This window comes from Ceratotherium simum, chromosome 1, assembly GCF_057802395.1.
Source record: "Ceratotherium simum simum isolate JZ-2026a chromosome 1, ASM5780239v1, whole genome shotgun sequence".
In the NCBI taxonomy this organism is placed as follows: Eukaryota; Metazoa; Chordata; class Mammalia; order Perissodactyla; family Rhinocerotidae; genus Ceratotherium; species Ceratotherium simum.
The window spans coordinates 102082132-102100553 of NC_141900.1; the positions used below are offsets into that span (position 1 = coordinate 102082132).

Here is an 18422-nt window from a genome sequence, read left to right on the forward strand (position 1 = left end):
TCATAACCACCATAATTTCAAATTCATCATGATCATAAATGAAAGTTCAAAAAAGTCTACAACCGTGATATAATATGAATATATCTATCATTTTCTGTTGGGGACAGTGATACAGATACCGCTCATACTACTGTGCTTTTTCCTACATTCCTAATTGAAGCAAATGTTCAATTTCTTATAGAAGTTAGTGAAAATGAACATGTCAGCTTTGTCCTGTCTGTGTTCTCCAGCCTCCTGACTCCTGTATATGAACACCTGGGTTGTGGGCTTCAGGTTAATAACCACAGCTATAGGTGCAGGTGTGGGGTTTTTTCTTATCTATTCTGTTTAGCACTTTATGAGCCCCATTTGATCTGGTCTAGTATTGTTTATTCTAGAAAATTCTGAGGCATTATTTCTTCAAATAGTTCCTTCCCTGTGGCACTCTTCTCTTATGAGGTTATTATTATGCAAATATTGACACTTCTTCCCTCCATAGTTCTTAACCTTACTTTCATTCTTTTAATCTCTTTATCCTTTCCCATTGCCTTTGGGAGGGTTTATTGACCCAATAGCCCAACCCACTAGAATGTTCTTCTCTATCTATTCTGTTCTTCAGCCCCTCCATGGAAATCTTTATTTCAACAATTATAATTTTTTCCTTCTCAATATCTCCAACCAATTCTTGGTAATAGTTTGTCATCACCCCATGTTTCCAACATCCTGAAGGTATCATTATGCTAATTTTGCTGCTACATCATATCAGCACAATAATTAAGACGTCTATTATGTTAGTTTCCTGGTTTTCTGCTCTCTCATGGTTCTGCCTCTCCTGGTACAGGTGGTGCTGTTGTTCTTCCTTCATAGTGTTTGTTCTCCTCAGATGTCTCCTTGCTTTTTCTTGTGAGCTCGTGGCCATTCCCCTGAGATTACCAAATTCATTCTCTGCTATTATCTACCTAAGGGGAGAGGAAATGCTCAGGCTCTGAACTGTGCTCCTCACAGAAAGTTGAGGGTGTGGAGAAAACTCTTGCCTCAGGTTATGGATCCTCTAGCTCCCATCTGCCTCAACCCCTTCCTGTTCCCACGTCGGATATCCCTCACATCCCCACACACAACTTCAAAATTCCTCCCTCCCACCCAGACAGGAACGGCATCTTCTGCTGTAATTGATTCTTAAACCAGTAGAGTATCTTTACCGGATAACTCTCTTCTCTCACTACTCATTCCCTCACTAATAAATATCTCATTACTACATTTAAAAGTCTGTCTCAAAAATAACTGAATCAAATATGCTTTTACTGTTTTCCTATTTTCCTTGACATCCCAGTATTATTTAACATTCATAACCATGCCCTCCTTGCAATCCTGACCTCAAAACACCCCACTTTTCTGTTCTCAGCCTCTCTGCTACCTCCTCTCTTTCCCTCCCTCTCCAAGCTTCCCTTCTTTTTCCTCCACCCTCTTGCCTTGGAAAATTCATACATCCTGGAAGGTTGGTTATCAGGGCTATGCTGATCCCTCCTAGATCCATAAAGCCAGCCTTGACCTGAGACTAACATCTGCAATGGCTTGTTTGATATCTGGAGTCTGAAGTGAGAGAACAAGATGATGGATGGATAAGAGCACTGAGGATTCTTGACCTTGGATGAGAAGAGACTGGATATGGTTGTTTAAAAAATCAAGACTTTAACAGACAGATAATAAAGACAGAGAGAGAGTGAAAGAGGTAGACCAACCTGGGTCAGGTTCCAGGCTTTGTGTGTGTGTGTATGTGTGTGTGAGTGTGTGATGGGGGGGGGGGCTGGGATATGTTAAGATCAGCAATAAGAAGATGCTTATTTTTCTCCAAAGATGAGCACAACTCACCAGCAGCACATATAATATTGGCGATAACATACATATATTTGTAAAAGACATATTTAGACAGAGTTCTAACCTGACGTGTTTGAAATTTGGGTTTGCATTGAAGTTTGCTAAAGTAACTATTAATAATCTACAATTTGGATCTGGCTGGGATATGGTGGTTTATGACTGTATTCTCTCTCAGTCCTCATTTTGTGAGGGACTTGGACCTGTAAGACTTGCTGCAGAGCAACAGCTCTCTGAGATAGCACTGTCAGACCAAGTAGAGGGAGATGACCAACCACCCACGATCCCAGGACCAAAGCCCATAACTGCTTTGGTTATAAAGTTTCAATATTAAGCTTTTGCACCAAGAAAAGATATGACTTGAACAATGGCATCAAAAAAGTGTCTCCTCTGTTGACCCAGAGTCCAGTTTCAGCATCCATGTTCCTGCCTCTGAACTGTGAGCATCATATCCTGCTTTCAGCTTCAGCCATCTCCCTTGTGGCTTCAGGGACAATATTCTGCCAAGTAGTGAATGACTTAGCTCAGATATTAATCATTCTGGCAGCATTTTCCATACCTAAGAACAGCAATGCCTAGAAGCAAGTTAGATGTAGGAGAAGAGTCTCATATTATGCAAGCCCAAAAAGCAAGATGGCAGCTATAGCATAGCAAGAGTGCAGGCTTAAAAGCCAGAAAGCTTGGGAGTGAATTCTGACCACTTGGTAGCTGTGTAACATTGGGCAAATCAATTCTCTTGGTCTCAGTTTCCTTAACTGTAAAATGGGGGTAATAATAATATCTATCTCTGAGAGTTAAAACATGAAAATTTTGTGACAGTACCTGGTACAGCTAGTATTCAGTAAATATTAGCTTTTGAAATAGCTAATCTTTTATCATGCTTGCCATGCTACCATAGCCTCCAGGATGAATTCGGACCTCTTAGCTCCATTCCCATCACAGAGCAATTCACATTTAGACACATATAAGAGCTCTCTACTCTTGGAAACCCAGTATTCCTTCAGTCTCTATTTTGAAGTTTTACTCTTGGAAACCCAGTATTCCTTCAGTCTCTATTTTGAAGTTTTCTTCTAGTTTAAATAGTTTGGATTCACATATTCTGCATGTCTTTTACTCTGAGGACATAAGAAAATCCATGCAGTGGTAATGAACTAAAAAAAAAAAAAATCCATCCTATTGACTGAAGTTATGAATGAGGACTCATGAGCATTATCTGAAAAAGCAATTCTCCAAAAGCCAGCTCTCTGAGTTGCTCATATATGCCCTGCGATATCTAGCTGACAGAGGCATCCCTGATAGATACTTGTCAATCACACAGCTCTGCACAGAATAATGTGATCCAACATCCTTTAACTCCCTCCACGGCTGAAGAATTGTGGCCATTCTAAGGTCCTCAGCTTAACCAGATAACTGGGTTTTTATTTTACACACCTGTACTGACACCACAGGGATTTTTTATGGGTTCAAGTTGGTAGTCAAGACCTAAGAGACAATGATAACATATAGAACAAGAGACCCAGCAGGTACAGCATCTACAACTCCGGGAGGCCCAGCCTGTCCAAGCACGTAGCTGCTTTTGCCCCCTCACCTACATGGGCAAGGTGTGGCTGCCACGGAGAAGAGCCAAGATCTGAGTGGGTCACCTGGACTCAAGCAAGTCACAGCTCTGTTTCCCACCAATGCTTTATACCACTACAGTCCCAGGTTCAAGGCCTCCATGCCAGCTCACAGCTCCCCCAAACCAGATACAGTCCCATAGAGCAGACAAGAGAGAGAAAACACCCATCCTAACACTGCACCTCCCAAGAAAACAGTGCACTCAGAAGAGGGACTCCCAGGTCATTCTCTCAGGCAGGTCTGGACCACCCCAAACTTGATGTTAACCCTTTACTCACTGTATTAGTCTGTTCAGACTGCCATAACACAATACTGGGCAGCTTAAACAATAGAAATCTATTTTCTCAGAATTCTGGAGCTGGGTTAGTTTCTCCTGAGGCCTCTCTCCTTGGTTTGCAGACCACTGCCTTCTCGCTGTGTCCTCACATGGCCATTTTTCTGTGCGCACATCCCTGGTATCTCTTCCTCTTCTTATAAAGGACACCAGTCATATTAGATCAGGGGCCCACCCTTATGACCTCATGTAACCTTCATTACCGCTTTAAAGGCCCTGTCTCCAAATACAGTCACATTGGAGGTTAGGCTTTCAACATACGAATTTTGGGGAGACAGTGCCTTCCATAACACTCTTGAGATCTCTGATATCAGATGTTTATACACTCATCTCAGCCATATTTAATTTATTCCAACTCTGTGCTTCTGTAGAATTTTCTTTATACTGAATAACCGTAATAATAATAATAATAATAACAGCTCCATTAACTGGGTGTTAGTACAAAGGGGTGTATTATCACCTATTAGCTCTATGTCCCTGCAAGGTGCATATTGTTATGCCAATTTTATACGTAAGGAGACTGAGGCCCCAGAAGGCTCTGGGAAAATCACAGAGCAGTGAGCTGCAAAGCCAGTATACAAAAGGAGATCTTTGTGACCACAGCTCACGCTTTCTTCACTCCTGTTCGCTGCCTCTCGTATATCACATTGTGCCTCCACCATAGTGTGGCCATTTCTGATTACATTTATATTAACCTGCAGGCGAGAAGTATATCTCCTCCATCTTTTTAGAAATGTCTTTCGTAGCTCCTTACACATGTGAACTGATTGGTGGCCTTGCTTTGCTAATCATCCCACAGCCCTCCCATCTCACCCCTCCTTGCCCTCCCCACCTGCCTCCCCCAGCTGCAAGGCAGCGCCCCCTATCTCTGCCCTGGAGCCCTCTTCCCAGGGATACACTCATGGATACTCTTTCTGTCACTTTCTCAGTGAGGTCTACCCTAGGCCCTATTTACAATCATAACATCCCCCACTCCACTCCTATTCCAGATCCAACTTAACGCTGCCTGCCTGTTTTCCCATGGTGGATGTCACCTTCTAACACATGACATACTTTACTTACTTACTGAGTTTACTGTTAAATTTCCCTCTCCCTCTGCAAGACTATAAGCTCTACAAAGGCAAAGACTTGTGTGTGTTTTGCTTCATAGCACCTTGTAAACATCTAGAGAAAGCCTGACTGATAGTGGGCATGAAATAAATATTTAGTGAACAGATAAATTAGATTCCCCGTGTGTGAGCTTTGCTATGATTCCTTTCTAAGACGAATGAGGGGCAAGTCACTCTGGACAAAGGCCCTCTGGAACTTAGTTGCTTAGAGAACTATTAAGCTCTGAGGTTGAGGACAGTGTATTTTTTGTAATTCCTCTTGATCATTATTTTGTCCTCTTTGTTTAATTTAATACCAGCTTATTTTGTCCCAATCTTCTGTGCATTTGATGGTTGTATTATTCATTATGGGTAGCTATAGCATTTTCATAATTAATCTTTAATTGCAATACTTGAATAGCATTTCACATGAAAAATGATCACAATTTAAACCCACATCTCACCTTGGATAATTATTACAGGTCTGACTAATGTGCATGAAGCCCTCGCACGGCAGGGGGCTCTCTCCAATGACAATGTGTTGATTTTCTAATTAACAAAGGTTAAGTAGCATTTTTGCTTGCAGACCTACATTTTAAACTTATGACATTTGTCACCAAGAAAGATTTCTATAGAGCACAAAAGATGAACTCAAATAATTATCACTGGTTCTAGTGCATTAACATCTTTTGCATAATATATAATGACCATTTTCAGGACAAAAGATTTTTCTTCATATCGACTAGATCAGCAAAAGTACTTTTCAGCTCACTGACCCATTCAATAAATCAGGGGCCATCTAAGTAAGAAAAGAGCATAATTTATTTAGTTTCCTTTATAGGGAGAGAAATGGCATTCCACTTACCTGCTTTATAAATTAAGAAGGGGGAGTACAAAACTTTATTTAATGAAAACAACAAATACAATTTAGACTACAGTCATATTTTATGGTCAATTAAGAGAAGGGAAAAAGAGGTCAGGCAGCAGTACAAAAAGGAAAAGGAACTTTAGGAGAAATTGAGACTAATTTACTGAAATAGAGAGAGGGAGACACATAAGCACAGAGGGTTGTACAACATGGACCAGAGTAATTTAGAGCTGGAAGGAACCAGAGACATCATCTAGTTCAATCTTCTTTTTTATGGATAGGAAACTGACGCTGAGAGAGGCTAAGTGATTTGATGAAAACCACACAACTAACCCCTGTCAACAGTCCGGATAGAGAGACATACACAAAGGCAGGAAGAAAGACTGATAGGTGTAGAAACTCAGAAAGACCCAAAACGAGAAAGAATCAAAGACAGAGAGGCAGACAGACGGAAAAATCTGGCCCCTTAAACCCCTTATTAAAATGAGGCCTGAATACATACATATATCTAAATGCTTACCTTAATGATGTAATAAAAATATGATCTATTCTAGTTTTATTTGCTCTGCCAATTAGCCCTTTTTATTTGTTTTTTTAAATTTTTTTAGGTTAATATTCCCTGTACTAGTTATCTACTGCTGCATAACAAGTTACAATTAGCCCTTTTTTTTTTTTTTGAGGAAGATCAGCCCTGAGCTAACATCCATGCTAATCCTCCTATTTTTTTTGCTGAGGAAGACCAGCTCTGAGCTAACATCTATTGCCAATCCTCCTCCTTTTTTTTTTTCCCACCCCCAAAGCCCCAGTAGATAGTTGTATGTCATAGTTGCACTTCCTTCTAGTTGCTGTATGTGGGACGCGGCCTCAGCATGGCCAGAGAAGCGGTGCGTCTGTGCGCGCCCGGGATCCGAACCCAGGCCGCCAGTAGCAGAGCGCACGCACTTAACCGCTAAGCCACGGGGCCGGCCCTGCAATTAGCCCTTTTAAAATCTCCATTATTTTTGTCATATTAACATTTAAAGAGTCTTTTAAAAATCTCTTCTTCTAACTCTCAACTATAGCTGAGACCCAATAAATATGAATGATTTCCAAAATAAAATACATTCCAGATAGATAATAGATTAAAATGTTAAGAGAAGTAAAATCATAAAAGTGCTAGAAGAAAATATAGTTGAATAATTATATTATTTTGGATTACAGAAGATCTTTATAATCCTGACATAAAAGGCAGAAATCATACAATAAGACAGATGGATGTGACTACATAAACATCCAAAACTTTCATAGGGAAAAAGAAACTTCATATACAAGTTAACACGCACAAACTGGAAGGATGTAGTTGCCAAACTGATAACAGAGTGAAAGCCCAAAATACTGTTCTCAATCAATAAAAATTTATCCTCGCCCATTCTCCCCAAAAAGCAAAGAACATGAAGAAATAGAAACTAAGAATGGGGAAAAATTATTCAACTAACAGTATTTGAAACAATGCAGATTGAAATAATGAACTTTTATCCCCCATAGCCTGTAAATTCAAAAAGATCCTACCTAGTTTTAGCATTGGTGTGGAGAAGATGGGAATCTCATACCCTCCTGGTGAAATACAAATTGATAAATGCTTCTTAGAGGAAAATATATTTCAAGTGCCTTTAAACACGTGTATGCCTTTGTACCCAGCAATTACACTTCTAAGAATTAATTCTAAGGAAAAACTGGACAAGTGTGCAAAGGTTTTTACAAAGATATTTATTACAGTATCATATAAAATGAAAATTGGAATAAGCTTCCAAGTCCAATGGTAGTGGAATGACAAAATAAGTTATAGTGCCCTCCAGAATGAGATGCTATGCAGATGTTAAACAAGATGTTCCAATTGTACATTTATTTCTTGGAAAATGTTTTATGATATATTTAGTGCAAAAAGCAAATTTCAAAACAACGCGTATATCATGACCCCTTTTCTTCCTTTGTTTTATTTTTTTACACATACGTGTCTTCATAGATAAAAGTAGAAAAGGCTATTTGCTAAAGTGAAAGTAGTTATATCTGAGTTAACATTTCAGATTCTTTTTCATTGTGCTTATCGGTATGATTATGGTTTCCACAGTGAAAAACTATGACATTTGTGATCAGGGAAAAGGCGACGGAGATATCTAAAAACAACGATTTAAAAATCTCAGCATATTTTGATAGGATATTATTGTCTTAATGGACTAGTGGTGAAAATTTAAATGGCTAGGCATTTATTTAGTAAATGGCTCTTTGGAAAGCCCTTATTGCAAGAACAAAAGCCATAGTTGCAAAAATGATAGAAGCCAAATTGAAATTTTAACACACAAAGAGTGACTTATGGATTGAAATTCTTCCAAATCATAGCAAAGGCCCAGATTCTCTTCGGCAAGGAGGTGTGAGCCTGAGCCGACGAGCAGATTGCAAAGTGGGAAATCTTTCAAAGTGGTTATTTTTAATAAGTTCTTTTGCCATATACTATCCCATAGCTTTGATAAAAAAAAAAAAGGCATTGGGCTCCCATCAACTAATCCTCTATTCAAATGTTTTATTAAAAAATAATCCCTGGAGAATTATTATTCAAATCTATGTACTACCCAATGAAAGAACTGTGAGGCTTGGGTTTATAAAGATAATAGAGCAATTCATTTGTCATTTCATGGCTGAGGATTTACAGGCATAAGCAAATGTTAATCCATTCTTGGGACTAAAGCCTTTGATCCACCAGCCCTGCCTGATGAGTCTACTAGATTGTACACTTTTTCTCAAGATAATAGAATAAGTGATCAGAATCAATCCCCAGAGTACCAACCTCACCCAGACTCTGACAATCGTACCGACCCCTCCATTTTCAAAGACATCCAAACCTATATCTCAGAAACGTGCATCTGTGGGGCCCCGATTCTGAAGTTTTTCTTCTGTATTAGATGGCCAACACAGGACAGTGTTTAAGACAAGAGGCTTGAGAATAAGACAGATCTAACACAACTTTGCCACTCCAGAGCTGAGTCCTTGAGTAAATTTCTGAACTTCTCTAAGCCTCAGTTTCCTCATCTGTACAATGGGGATAATGATAATAATGCCTACCTTGCCAGGTCATTGTGAGAATCAGGTGAATAACATATGTAAGTTGCTTAGTCTAGTACCTACTACAGACCCCTCAAAAAAAGAGTAACTTTTATTTTATTAACAGTATCTTTTTTTCTAATTCCCCATCAGGTATTTCTTTTAATAATTTTAACTACTATTCATTTTATTTAATTTCCAGAGGAGTTGTTTCTCTAAGATGTAGACATGTACATAACCTTGAGTTCCTCCTTTTGTATCAGCTCCTTAAAAAAATCATAGCTAAGGTTATTACAGACACAATTAAATCCATTTGTGATATAATGCTGCAATGAACCCTTCTATGAAATTTGCTAGGAATATTTTCATATGTCCATGCTCATGAATCTCCATCTAACTCTGTAACTTACACCCAAATTCACAGTGAACTTGATCTTTATGCTGTATGTCTTGCAATGGCATTTAGACAAAAGCAATGAAGTCTAACCTGAATGGTAATAAATGTGGCGTGGCTGACTTCTGCATAAAATTATCAATTTCAACTTCCGGCCACCCCAGACAAGAAGCCCTGGGAACCCTTCACGTCAACTTCAAAGCAAAGCATTTCCTGAGACAAGAACCAGGACTTACAATCACATTTCAAATGGATTTATGCCTTACAACTAATTGACTTGTTAACTATGCTAATATATTCATGTCTCTCTGCATTTTTATATTTCTTTCAATAGATAATTCTACGGGACCGAATGCCGTGAGATTAAAGAACAAAGAACCTAGAGATTTCTATAAATTTCTTTTCTATAGGAAACGGGATTAGACTTCCAAAACTGCTTATATAATTTTTGTGTATCTTCAAACATTTTATTTCTGTAGCAAATTTATTGCTTCTCAGAAGAAAGCCTCTTTTAATTAGGCGTTATAGCCAAGGGGGAAAAGCTTCACATTTTTCTATTAGGCAGGACCAACTTGAAAGTGAGAATCTAGCTGCACTTAGCAGTCTCATCTCCTGCCACAGTTTTTCAAAGTATGATGAATGAACACAGAAGCCAAAGCAGGGGTTATTCCATCTGACCTCCATGCCTTCTGTCCTTCCCAGGTGGTGCTGGAGGCCAGCAGGGCTTCCTGGGCTGCATCCGCTCCCTGAGGATGAATGGAGTGACACTGGACTTGGAGGAAAGAGCAAAGGTTACATCTGGATTCAAATCTGGGTGCTCAGGCCACTGTACCAGCTATGGGACCAACTGTGAGAATGGAGGCAAATGCATAGAAAAATACCATGGTTATTCCTGTGATTGCTCCAATACGGCATATGATGGAACTTTTTGCAACAAAGGTAAGGCAGAACCAGTTTCCGGAGCCATTCTGCACATCTTTTTAAGCCCAAATCATCTGTTTAATGATTTTTCAGCTGTACACAAATGTACTTTATTCTGAGGGTAATGTGTCCAGAATTCTTTTCCCACCTTAGGTAGGAAGTCTCCCAAATCATTCCCTAATCTTTGTTGTTTTTTAAGATGAGAGGAACTTTGAATGTGGTGCAGAATTTCCCCCAAATTCCAGCAAACTATGCACTGACTGGAATATTACAGAGCAAATAGCCACATCACACCTTCATGGTGAGCGACAAAGTAAGTGGACTCTGAAAGGGGACTCAGGCCTGACCCTCCCACTCAGGAAGTCAGAGGGGTCAGCATACTCTCTTGACTGAAGGATTGCTGCAGTGAATCAGTCAGTGCTGCCCAGGGTCTTGTTGCCCACTACACCCCACCCCACCCCGACTGCTGCTAAGAGACTGGATTCAAGCTGGACTCACAAGAAAGCCTCTTGGGCCAGTTATTGTCATTATCATTATCATCATTATTACTCTTACAAAGGATGCCACTGCCAGTGGTTCTCCACCTCATCTAAATGGCAGGAATCCTGAGATACCACATCAAACCAGTCAGTCTAAAGCATCTGTTATTACTGTGGTGTTTCAGTCTTGAATGAGTCTTTTGACCCTAATAAATTCTGCAGAGCCTATCAGCAGACTATAAGAGCCCAATGCTCACGCATGTTGTCATTCAGGATATACCCTGTGATCCTGCGTGACCAGAAGAAATTCACTCAACTTATCTGTGGCTTCATTTCCCGTACGTAAACAAGAGGGATGGAGAGAGGCAGAGCTGGCACTTTTCCTAAGCTACTATTGAAATGCATGTAAACCACTCTTCTCTTTCTAAATGAATGTATAGCATTTGGGTAAAGTTTTCTGTAAATGGTCGGTGCATCTCTTAATAAGAGGCTTTACATAAGTAGACTATTCATACTCTCATGAATACGTGGAGGGTTGTTTATGCTGGCATTATTCACACACGATGCCACACAGAAGGAAGAATTGTTTCATAACATTCTCTGTACATCCAGGCTACTGTCTGGCAGTACTATCATATGAGCATACAAATTAGGTCAGGCAGGATTTGAAGAATGAGCATGAGACAACAATAAAGGTGGAAAGGAACACCATTGCTGAATAATACCATAGCACATTAACAGTGCTATTATAGTGCATTTGTCTGCTCGGAACAGCATGGTTCCATGATTTTCCTGTGGCACACAATGGGATGGGTTAGCAGAACACATTAATTTTGCACTTGTAGAAATGACAGTCTTGCAATTACCATTCATTGTACTTGATGCTAATTTCACACAGTCATGCTGTCGCCAAAGTGATGTCTGAATGCAATCAAGTAAGCGCTAATGCTTGAGAGATTCCACTACGTAAGTGCCAATTTAAAGAAAATCACCATCCCCTTATTTTTGGAGAGTTAGGTTAAACACAGTGGCTCATACAAAACCTCTGGGGGTTAATAGGCAATGGTCTTGAACAGAGAGGCAGGGTGTATACCCTTCAGCTTTGCCAGTGTGAGAGATAAAGTCACATGAAGCCTGTGTTCCCTCTGACATTATTTCTAAGGGTTTACACAAAAGACACCTAAATACTCTCTTAATATCTGTTTAGCAGGATGAGTTTACATTTGACTCAATTAGTAGCTTTAGCCAAAAAAACTAAAATTAAAAACTACAAAATGTATTTGGAAAGTATCTGTGGGCATTCTTCTGAGTCAAGACAAGTATCTTCTTGACTTGGGGAAAATGATGGTAGTGCTTATTAAAAGGAATCATGTGGCCATCCAGGAAAGCTTCCTCTGCAAGCTCGTTCATGGACTGGGGGATTGTCCCTCTGAGGCCTCCAGCCAGGAGCCCCCTCTGTTGTGGGGCTCATCTCCCAGGGAGCCTAGTACCTGCACCGCAGATCCTGGACCACACCTTCACCTGGGGTCGTAGCCCAATAGCTCAGCCTCTAGAAAGAGCGACCACCACAGTCATCTACCAAAGAATGAGCTCATGAAAGTCCTTCGTGGGCCTTCTTTTGATGATATAGGTCTGTGCTTGTGGATGTGGAAAAATGTTCACAATATTTTGCTAAGTGAATAAAGCAGGTCCCAATATACCACGCACAGCTTGATTTGTTTATACAAAATCAAACACACACACAAAGTAAACTGTGTGAAAACACATCAAAATATTAACTGTTCTTGTTTTTAGGGGAGGGTGAAAACATCAGTATTTAATTTCATTTCATTTTGCTGCATTTTCTAATCTTTACACAATGATGGATTACCTCTAACTTCCTCATTTGTTCCTCTTTTGGGAAGAATAGTCCTAAGAGGCAGAGTCTTGCTGCAGGCATTTGAGGATCAACTGTCTCTGGTTAGAAAATATCTAGTTATTAACCAGAAATCGTTATACATAATCATACTATCTGGAGTGGAGTAACATCTCAGGTGAAAATTGCATATAATTAAATTACCCTTGAAAAATCCATCTCTCAATACATTTAACAGAGCCCATTTTTTCAAAGCCTCTGAAGTGATCATCCTTGCGACGGGCACTGGAGGAAGAATTGCCTTGTTGGGGCCAAGTTGTATGAAAATAAAACCTTGAGACACTCGTATCACAGCCATATAAGAGGTTCACGCTAGGACAGGCATGGGACCAACCGCCCGGGGTGGGGTGCAGATGAGCCACGTCTCTCCCCTGTGCGGTATTAGGTTATCCATGGGGGGAATAGTAGCAAATGGCCCACACTGTTTAAATCTCTCTCTGTTTCTCCTCTACCCTCCTCCCTCTCCCTCCCTTCTCTCCTCCTTTCTTCCTCTCTCCTTCTCATTCTCCCTCCCCTGGGAGCATACTCTCAATCTTTACACTGTCTCTGTCTCTATCTTTCCACATTCCCTACCTACTTTCCCCATTTCTCTTTCTTCTGATTGAACATGTGATTGAATTTGTAAATCAAATTACCCTGTGCTGCCCCTTCATTAAGCTCAGGAGGACAGCCTGGATTCAAGCAGGTCCCTCATGATGATCCTTTTCTGCTTCATAGATGACGCACTCAGCGTCACTATCCCCTACCAGCAAAATATGCATGTACCAGAAACTCCTTTCTCTCCTCCTCTTACCTCTTATCAAAAGCTACTCCCAGGGCCTTTTTTCAAATGAATCTATAAAGATTTGATCACCATTAAGGTGTTAGCTCTCCCAGGGCTACTTGCAAATTAAATAGGAATGCTGACTGGGGAGAAGTTCTTGTTTTGGAGAGAGCACGAAAGCATGCATCCTAGAAACCCTGTACTGGACATAGAGCCAGTCATCTCATCTGCCTACAGATAACCATGCAGTATCCCATCTTTTCAGAATGTCCACCAGCCAGCAGCCATTTAACTCAGCTGAGACAGCTCCACTCCATGGCAGAACTCCCTGGCAATCCATTGGCTGAGGCTGTGGATGCCTCTAGGAACAGAGCAGCACCCCAGCCAACATGGAAGGCTTAGCTGTGGGTCTGTCATCCCCAGGATTAACGAGACCTCCACTGGGGACCAAATGGAAAGTTTCCTGGCCATGCCAAGGGTAATTTTCTCTAATTAGACCTATTTCTTCTTAGATAGTAAACCCCAAAACACTGGAGAATTTTATATCAACCTCATTTTGATTTCTAGCCAGAAATTAGCAACATAATTAGAAGCAAACTCTCTCTGTGTGTTCTCTGTGTTTTTAAGCCAGAGGGAAAATAACAGACCTATAGTGGCTACAGCAATCGCTATGTTTTATTTTTGTAATTGAATGCTATAATGGGTTGAATAGTGTCCCCTTCCCCTAAATTCATGTCCACGTGGAACCTCAGAATGTGACCTTGTTTGGAAATAGGGTCTTTGCAGATGTAATTAAGTTAAGGCAAGGTCATACTGGATTAGGGTGGGCCCTAAATCCAATGTGAGTGTCCTTATAAAAAAAGAAGAGGACACAGAGACACACACAGACACACAGAGGAGAAGGCCATGTGAAGACGGAGGCAGAGATTGGAATGATGCTGCCACAAGCCAAGGAACACCTGGGGCCACCAGAAGCTGGGAGAGGCAGGAGGGACCATCCCTAGGTCTTCCGAAGAAGCGCAGCCCTGATAACACCTTGATTTTCAACTTCTAGCCACCCTAACCGTGAGAGAATAAATTTCTGTTGTGTTAAGCCTCCCGGTTTGTGGTGCTTTGTAAAGGCAGCCCTAGGAAACTAAAACAAATGCTAATAAAAATCTGCAATGCTTCTTAATTCCTGCACTTAACAGTGAAAACAGCTGGCATTTATTGAGAACTTATGATGTGCCAGACAGTGTGCTAAGCTCTCTAATTGGGTTAACATCACTTAATACCCACAACAACTCTATGAGGTAGGTACTATTGTTATTATCCCCAATTTACAGAGAAGGAAGTTGAGGCACAAATGGCTGTAGTAGCTTGCCCAAGGCTCACACACCTGTGGGTAGCAGGCCGGGATTTATCTGCAGGCAGTCTGACTCAGAGCTCACTTTCTCACCACTGTGTTACTGCTTCTCACCAAGAGGCTGCCTTCAAGCAGGCTGATATAAAACAAAAAACAGAACCCCTAGTCTTGAAGTTTTTTAGTTATTATGATTCAGTAAACAATCAGAATTTTATTGGATGCAGAAATTATCATAAAAAAAATAAGATACAAGATCTGAACAGAGACTCTTTGGCCACATTTAGGTGTAAGCTATATTCATTTACCCATTCATTTATTTAACAAACATTTAGTGAACACCTAATGTGCCTGAAAGCCTTGAATATGTAGCTGAATCTGACTGTACTGAAATTTTCAAAACATTTCAGTGGTTTACAGCTACAAAATCAGAAAAATATAGAGTATATGAAAGCAGTGGATGTGAATTAGCTGTCACCCAGACTGCTGAAAACAGTTCTTCATTATGATCCCCTCACTGAGCCAAGTTTAGAAAGAACTCGTCATCGAGAGGCACAAAAATATCCCCTCAGTCATTTGTCTGCACTTTTTTCCTGTAAAAATTTTCATGTTCACCTGCCAAACCAGAACTGCAGTTGAAAAATACATATGTTTAAATACTGAGAATCAGCTTTCTAAGTCTAGGGAGTTTTGTTCTCTTTTGAAACATTCATTTGTTTGTCACTCAGATTAAGGCCAAAATTAAAAGGACCAGGGTCACAGGACTGCAGAGTGACTAAGAGTGATGGATGGATGGTTCCATAATTGCAGTGTTACCATCACTTACAGTCACATAAATACACACCACCCTCACTGTGGTCCCGCTAAGTCTCCTCTCTCCCTGTGAGGGTCATGACATTGACTGACATTTTATGATCTGTATTATTCATGTGGTGGAAGAAACTGTTTATGGCCAACTCAAGCCCCTACATAGAAAACGGTTGGTGGAATTAGATGTGGATTTGAATCCAGCTTCCTCACTTGCAGGTTGTATAAGCTTGAGCAAATTTAACTCCACCGAGCCTCATCCTCAGAAATATATAATACCTACTTCTTAATTCCACTGTGAGGGTCACCTGGATAATGTGAACAGATTTCCAAATAGAGAAGCTGGCACACATCAGTCGCACAGCAAGTGTCGCTTTTCATTCTCAGCACCACTTCCCTGTTTTGTTTGTGTTTTTGTTTTTACTTTAAATCACGTCATTCTTTAATCCTTCCCAAAAAGCCTTAAATGCCAGATGTCTAACTGACATCTTTTCAATTAATTCTGAGCACTGGATTGCCGCTTTGCTACTTCAGGAGTGGTGGCAGTATCATAAAATGTCACCTCCACTTAATTATGGTCACAGTCATAGTATTCTGAAGGTGAACATGTGGTCTCCAACGCCTAAACCCTGATGGACTGAGGAATATGCAAAGATTCTGGAAGATGTCATTGGAGACAACAATCACTACATCCCAGGGGTCCTGCCCAGTAGTGTAATTCCTGTTGCAAAGTGTCCATTCCTGTCAAGGGCCAACTTGGGTCACCTGCTGTGTCCCTTCCTAATACAAAAGCTGTCAGGAGACAGGACGGCACCGAAAGAGTTCAGGACTCCGTTTTGCTGGAAGGAGACCTCAGACTCAAGTCCAAGTTAAACCTCTAAGGGAGAGAGGATTTCCCTTCTTGACTCCTAGAGGATTGTTTCATGGCGGGGGACGAAGTGGGTTTGCCCAAAGCGCTTTGAGGATTTCACAAATTCTCCTTCTGCGTGGCTCCAGGCACGGCAGAGGGAGCAGAGTAGATCCATGGGCTACTCTTTTAGAGCAGGTTTGAAGCCTTTTGGGGAAAATTAATTAATAAAAAACATTATAAACAAGTGTGGGAGAAAAAGAGGAGCACTATTGGAGTTATGCATCTTAGACTCTCATCCCTATATGACACTAGTTAAGCTGTTGGCGACAATGGCCATTTTTTCTCAGGTCTGCCTACCCAGTCTTGATCCCAGCTTTGAGGAGAGTTTCACACTAGTGAGAAGAGAAGTGTTTCACAGGCTTCTTTTTCATTTCCAGCTGGGACAGGAGATTTTAAGGGTTTTGATGAAGGCCTGAAGGAACAAGAATAGAATTCTTTTTCCTTTTCTTCTTAGAGTATTATTTGAGAAAGGAAAATATGCCTTCTCTGTTAATATGTTCCTTAAATCTTCAGACTTTAGGATACAACTTAAAAATATCATGGAAACATATGAAGATAATCTGCTTAAACCTTTAAAAAGGAAAAAAAAAGAAGAGAAAAGTAAGAAAAATACTTCTGGACAAAAGTCCATAAATACTTATGGATGACAGGGAATACTTTTGACTTGATTCCAAAAGGTCAAAGCTGCAGAGATAGCTGACAAGTTTAAGTGACTTCATTATAGAATTTGGGGGTCGTAAATAACATTGCCCCTGGCCTGGGGTTTTCTTTGGGGTCCCAGGTGTAAAGGAAAACCTGGTCAATTAACTTTCCTGGAGGAAGGGATTTAAAAACTCAGTGGGTAAGAGCAAGCCCTTTCTAAAACACTAAACGTAATAGAGGGCAAAGTTTTGGGTATAAGATAAATAACAGTTTTTCAAGTTTGTGCTATTTTCTAATACCCACCAGGTTTGAGACCTTTTTGGATACAACTGATTTTTTTTCCTGTGTGTGTTGTAGAATGTTTTTATGCCCCATTCTTCAGCAATAATCAGAACTTTAAATAGTATGAAGTTTACAAAAATAACACTATCGTTTCCTACACATTAGCTCCATGATTTCAGCTGAAACTCTATACATTTCTTTCATGAACGTAAAAGGAACCAGTCTAATAAATTGTCCAGAGGGTTTAGCTTCTAAATTACTCACCTTTTCCACTCCCCTGCAAGCAGGTCCATTCACCAACATCCACACTGCCCTTGAGCACTTCATCACGCCCACGGGGCATAAAGACCTGCCTCTGACATGCAATTTATCCTCTCCACTGCCTTTTTGTGTGCTCATCATTTCTAACAGGCAGCTCTGGTCTTAGCAATTGGGCTCATAGGCATCCCTTGGCTAGAAGAAATTTACTTTCTTAAATGATCAAGCCTGAGGAGTTTGGAGCTGACCTCTCAAATGTTTTTCGTCTGATAGCCTGCCCGTCTTACAGAACAACCTGCCTTTGAACTCATCCATATATTTTTACCTCTATCAATTGCAATTGATTGTAATCATGGTTGATTTAGATAAATGGGTATTTTACTTTTTTTCTCCAGTTAAGACCAACCCTAAGGAAATGGAAATTATTAGGGCCGCTCGTACTTTCTGAGCTATCCCTTGCTTAGTATTTTAAATGTGTTATCTCCATGTTCTCATGAGGGCTGGGGACATGATATAGTGAAATGTTTAACTCAGCCCAACAATATTCTCTAGCTGCCTCTTCCAAGTGATAAGTTTACTAAATATAAGGTGGCTTCTAAACTGTTCAAGTTCTATAAGGCAAAGATTCTCAATTAAATTGAATCATTGGCAGTAAAATTTAATGTATCTATATTCTGTATGAATGAGGTAAGATCCAGTGGCTTGATTATTAATAATAATTTAATTTCTTCATATACACTGGGCACAAGTTTAATGAAATATGAGAACACTAACTGAAAGCCTCCTCTGTGGGAAGCAGTGGATTGACAGTGAGGAAGGCCAAGGTGAATGAGACTGGGCTTGGAGTGAGGTGGAGGTGATAGACTCAAGTGTGGT

General features: G+C 40.3%; 1 protein-coding gene across 1 annotated transcript in view; it reads left to right on the forward strand.

The window, feature by feature from the left end:
• Window positions 1-18422, forward strand: part of CNTNAP2 (contactin associated protein 2) — a 1356851-nt gene that overhangs the window by 1153433 nt on the left and 184996 nt on the right. The window contains exon 18 of the mRNA XM_014787667.2: window positions 9930-10166. Within this exon, the coding sequence (XP_014643153.2) occupies window positions 9930-10166 (237 nt within the window). The remainder of the gene's footprint in view (window positions 1-9929; window positions 10167-18422) is intronic.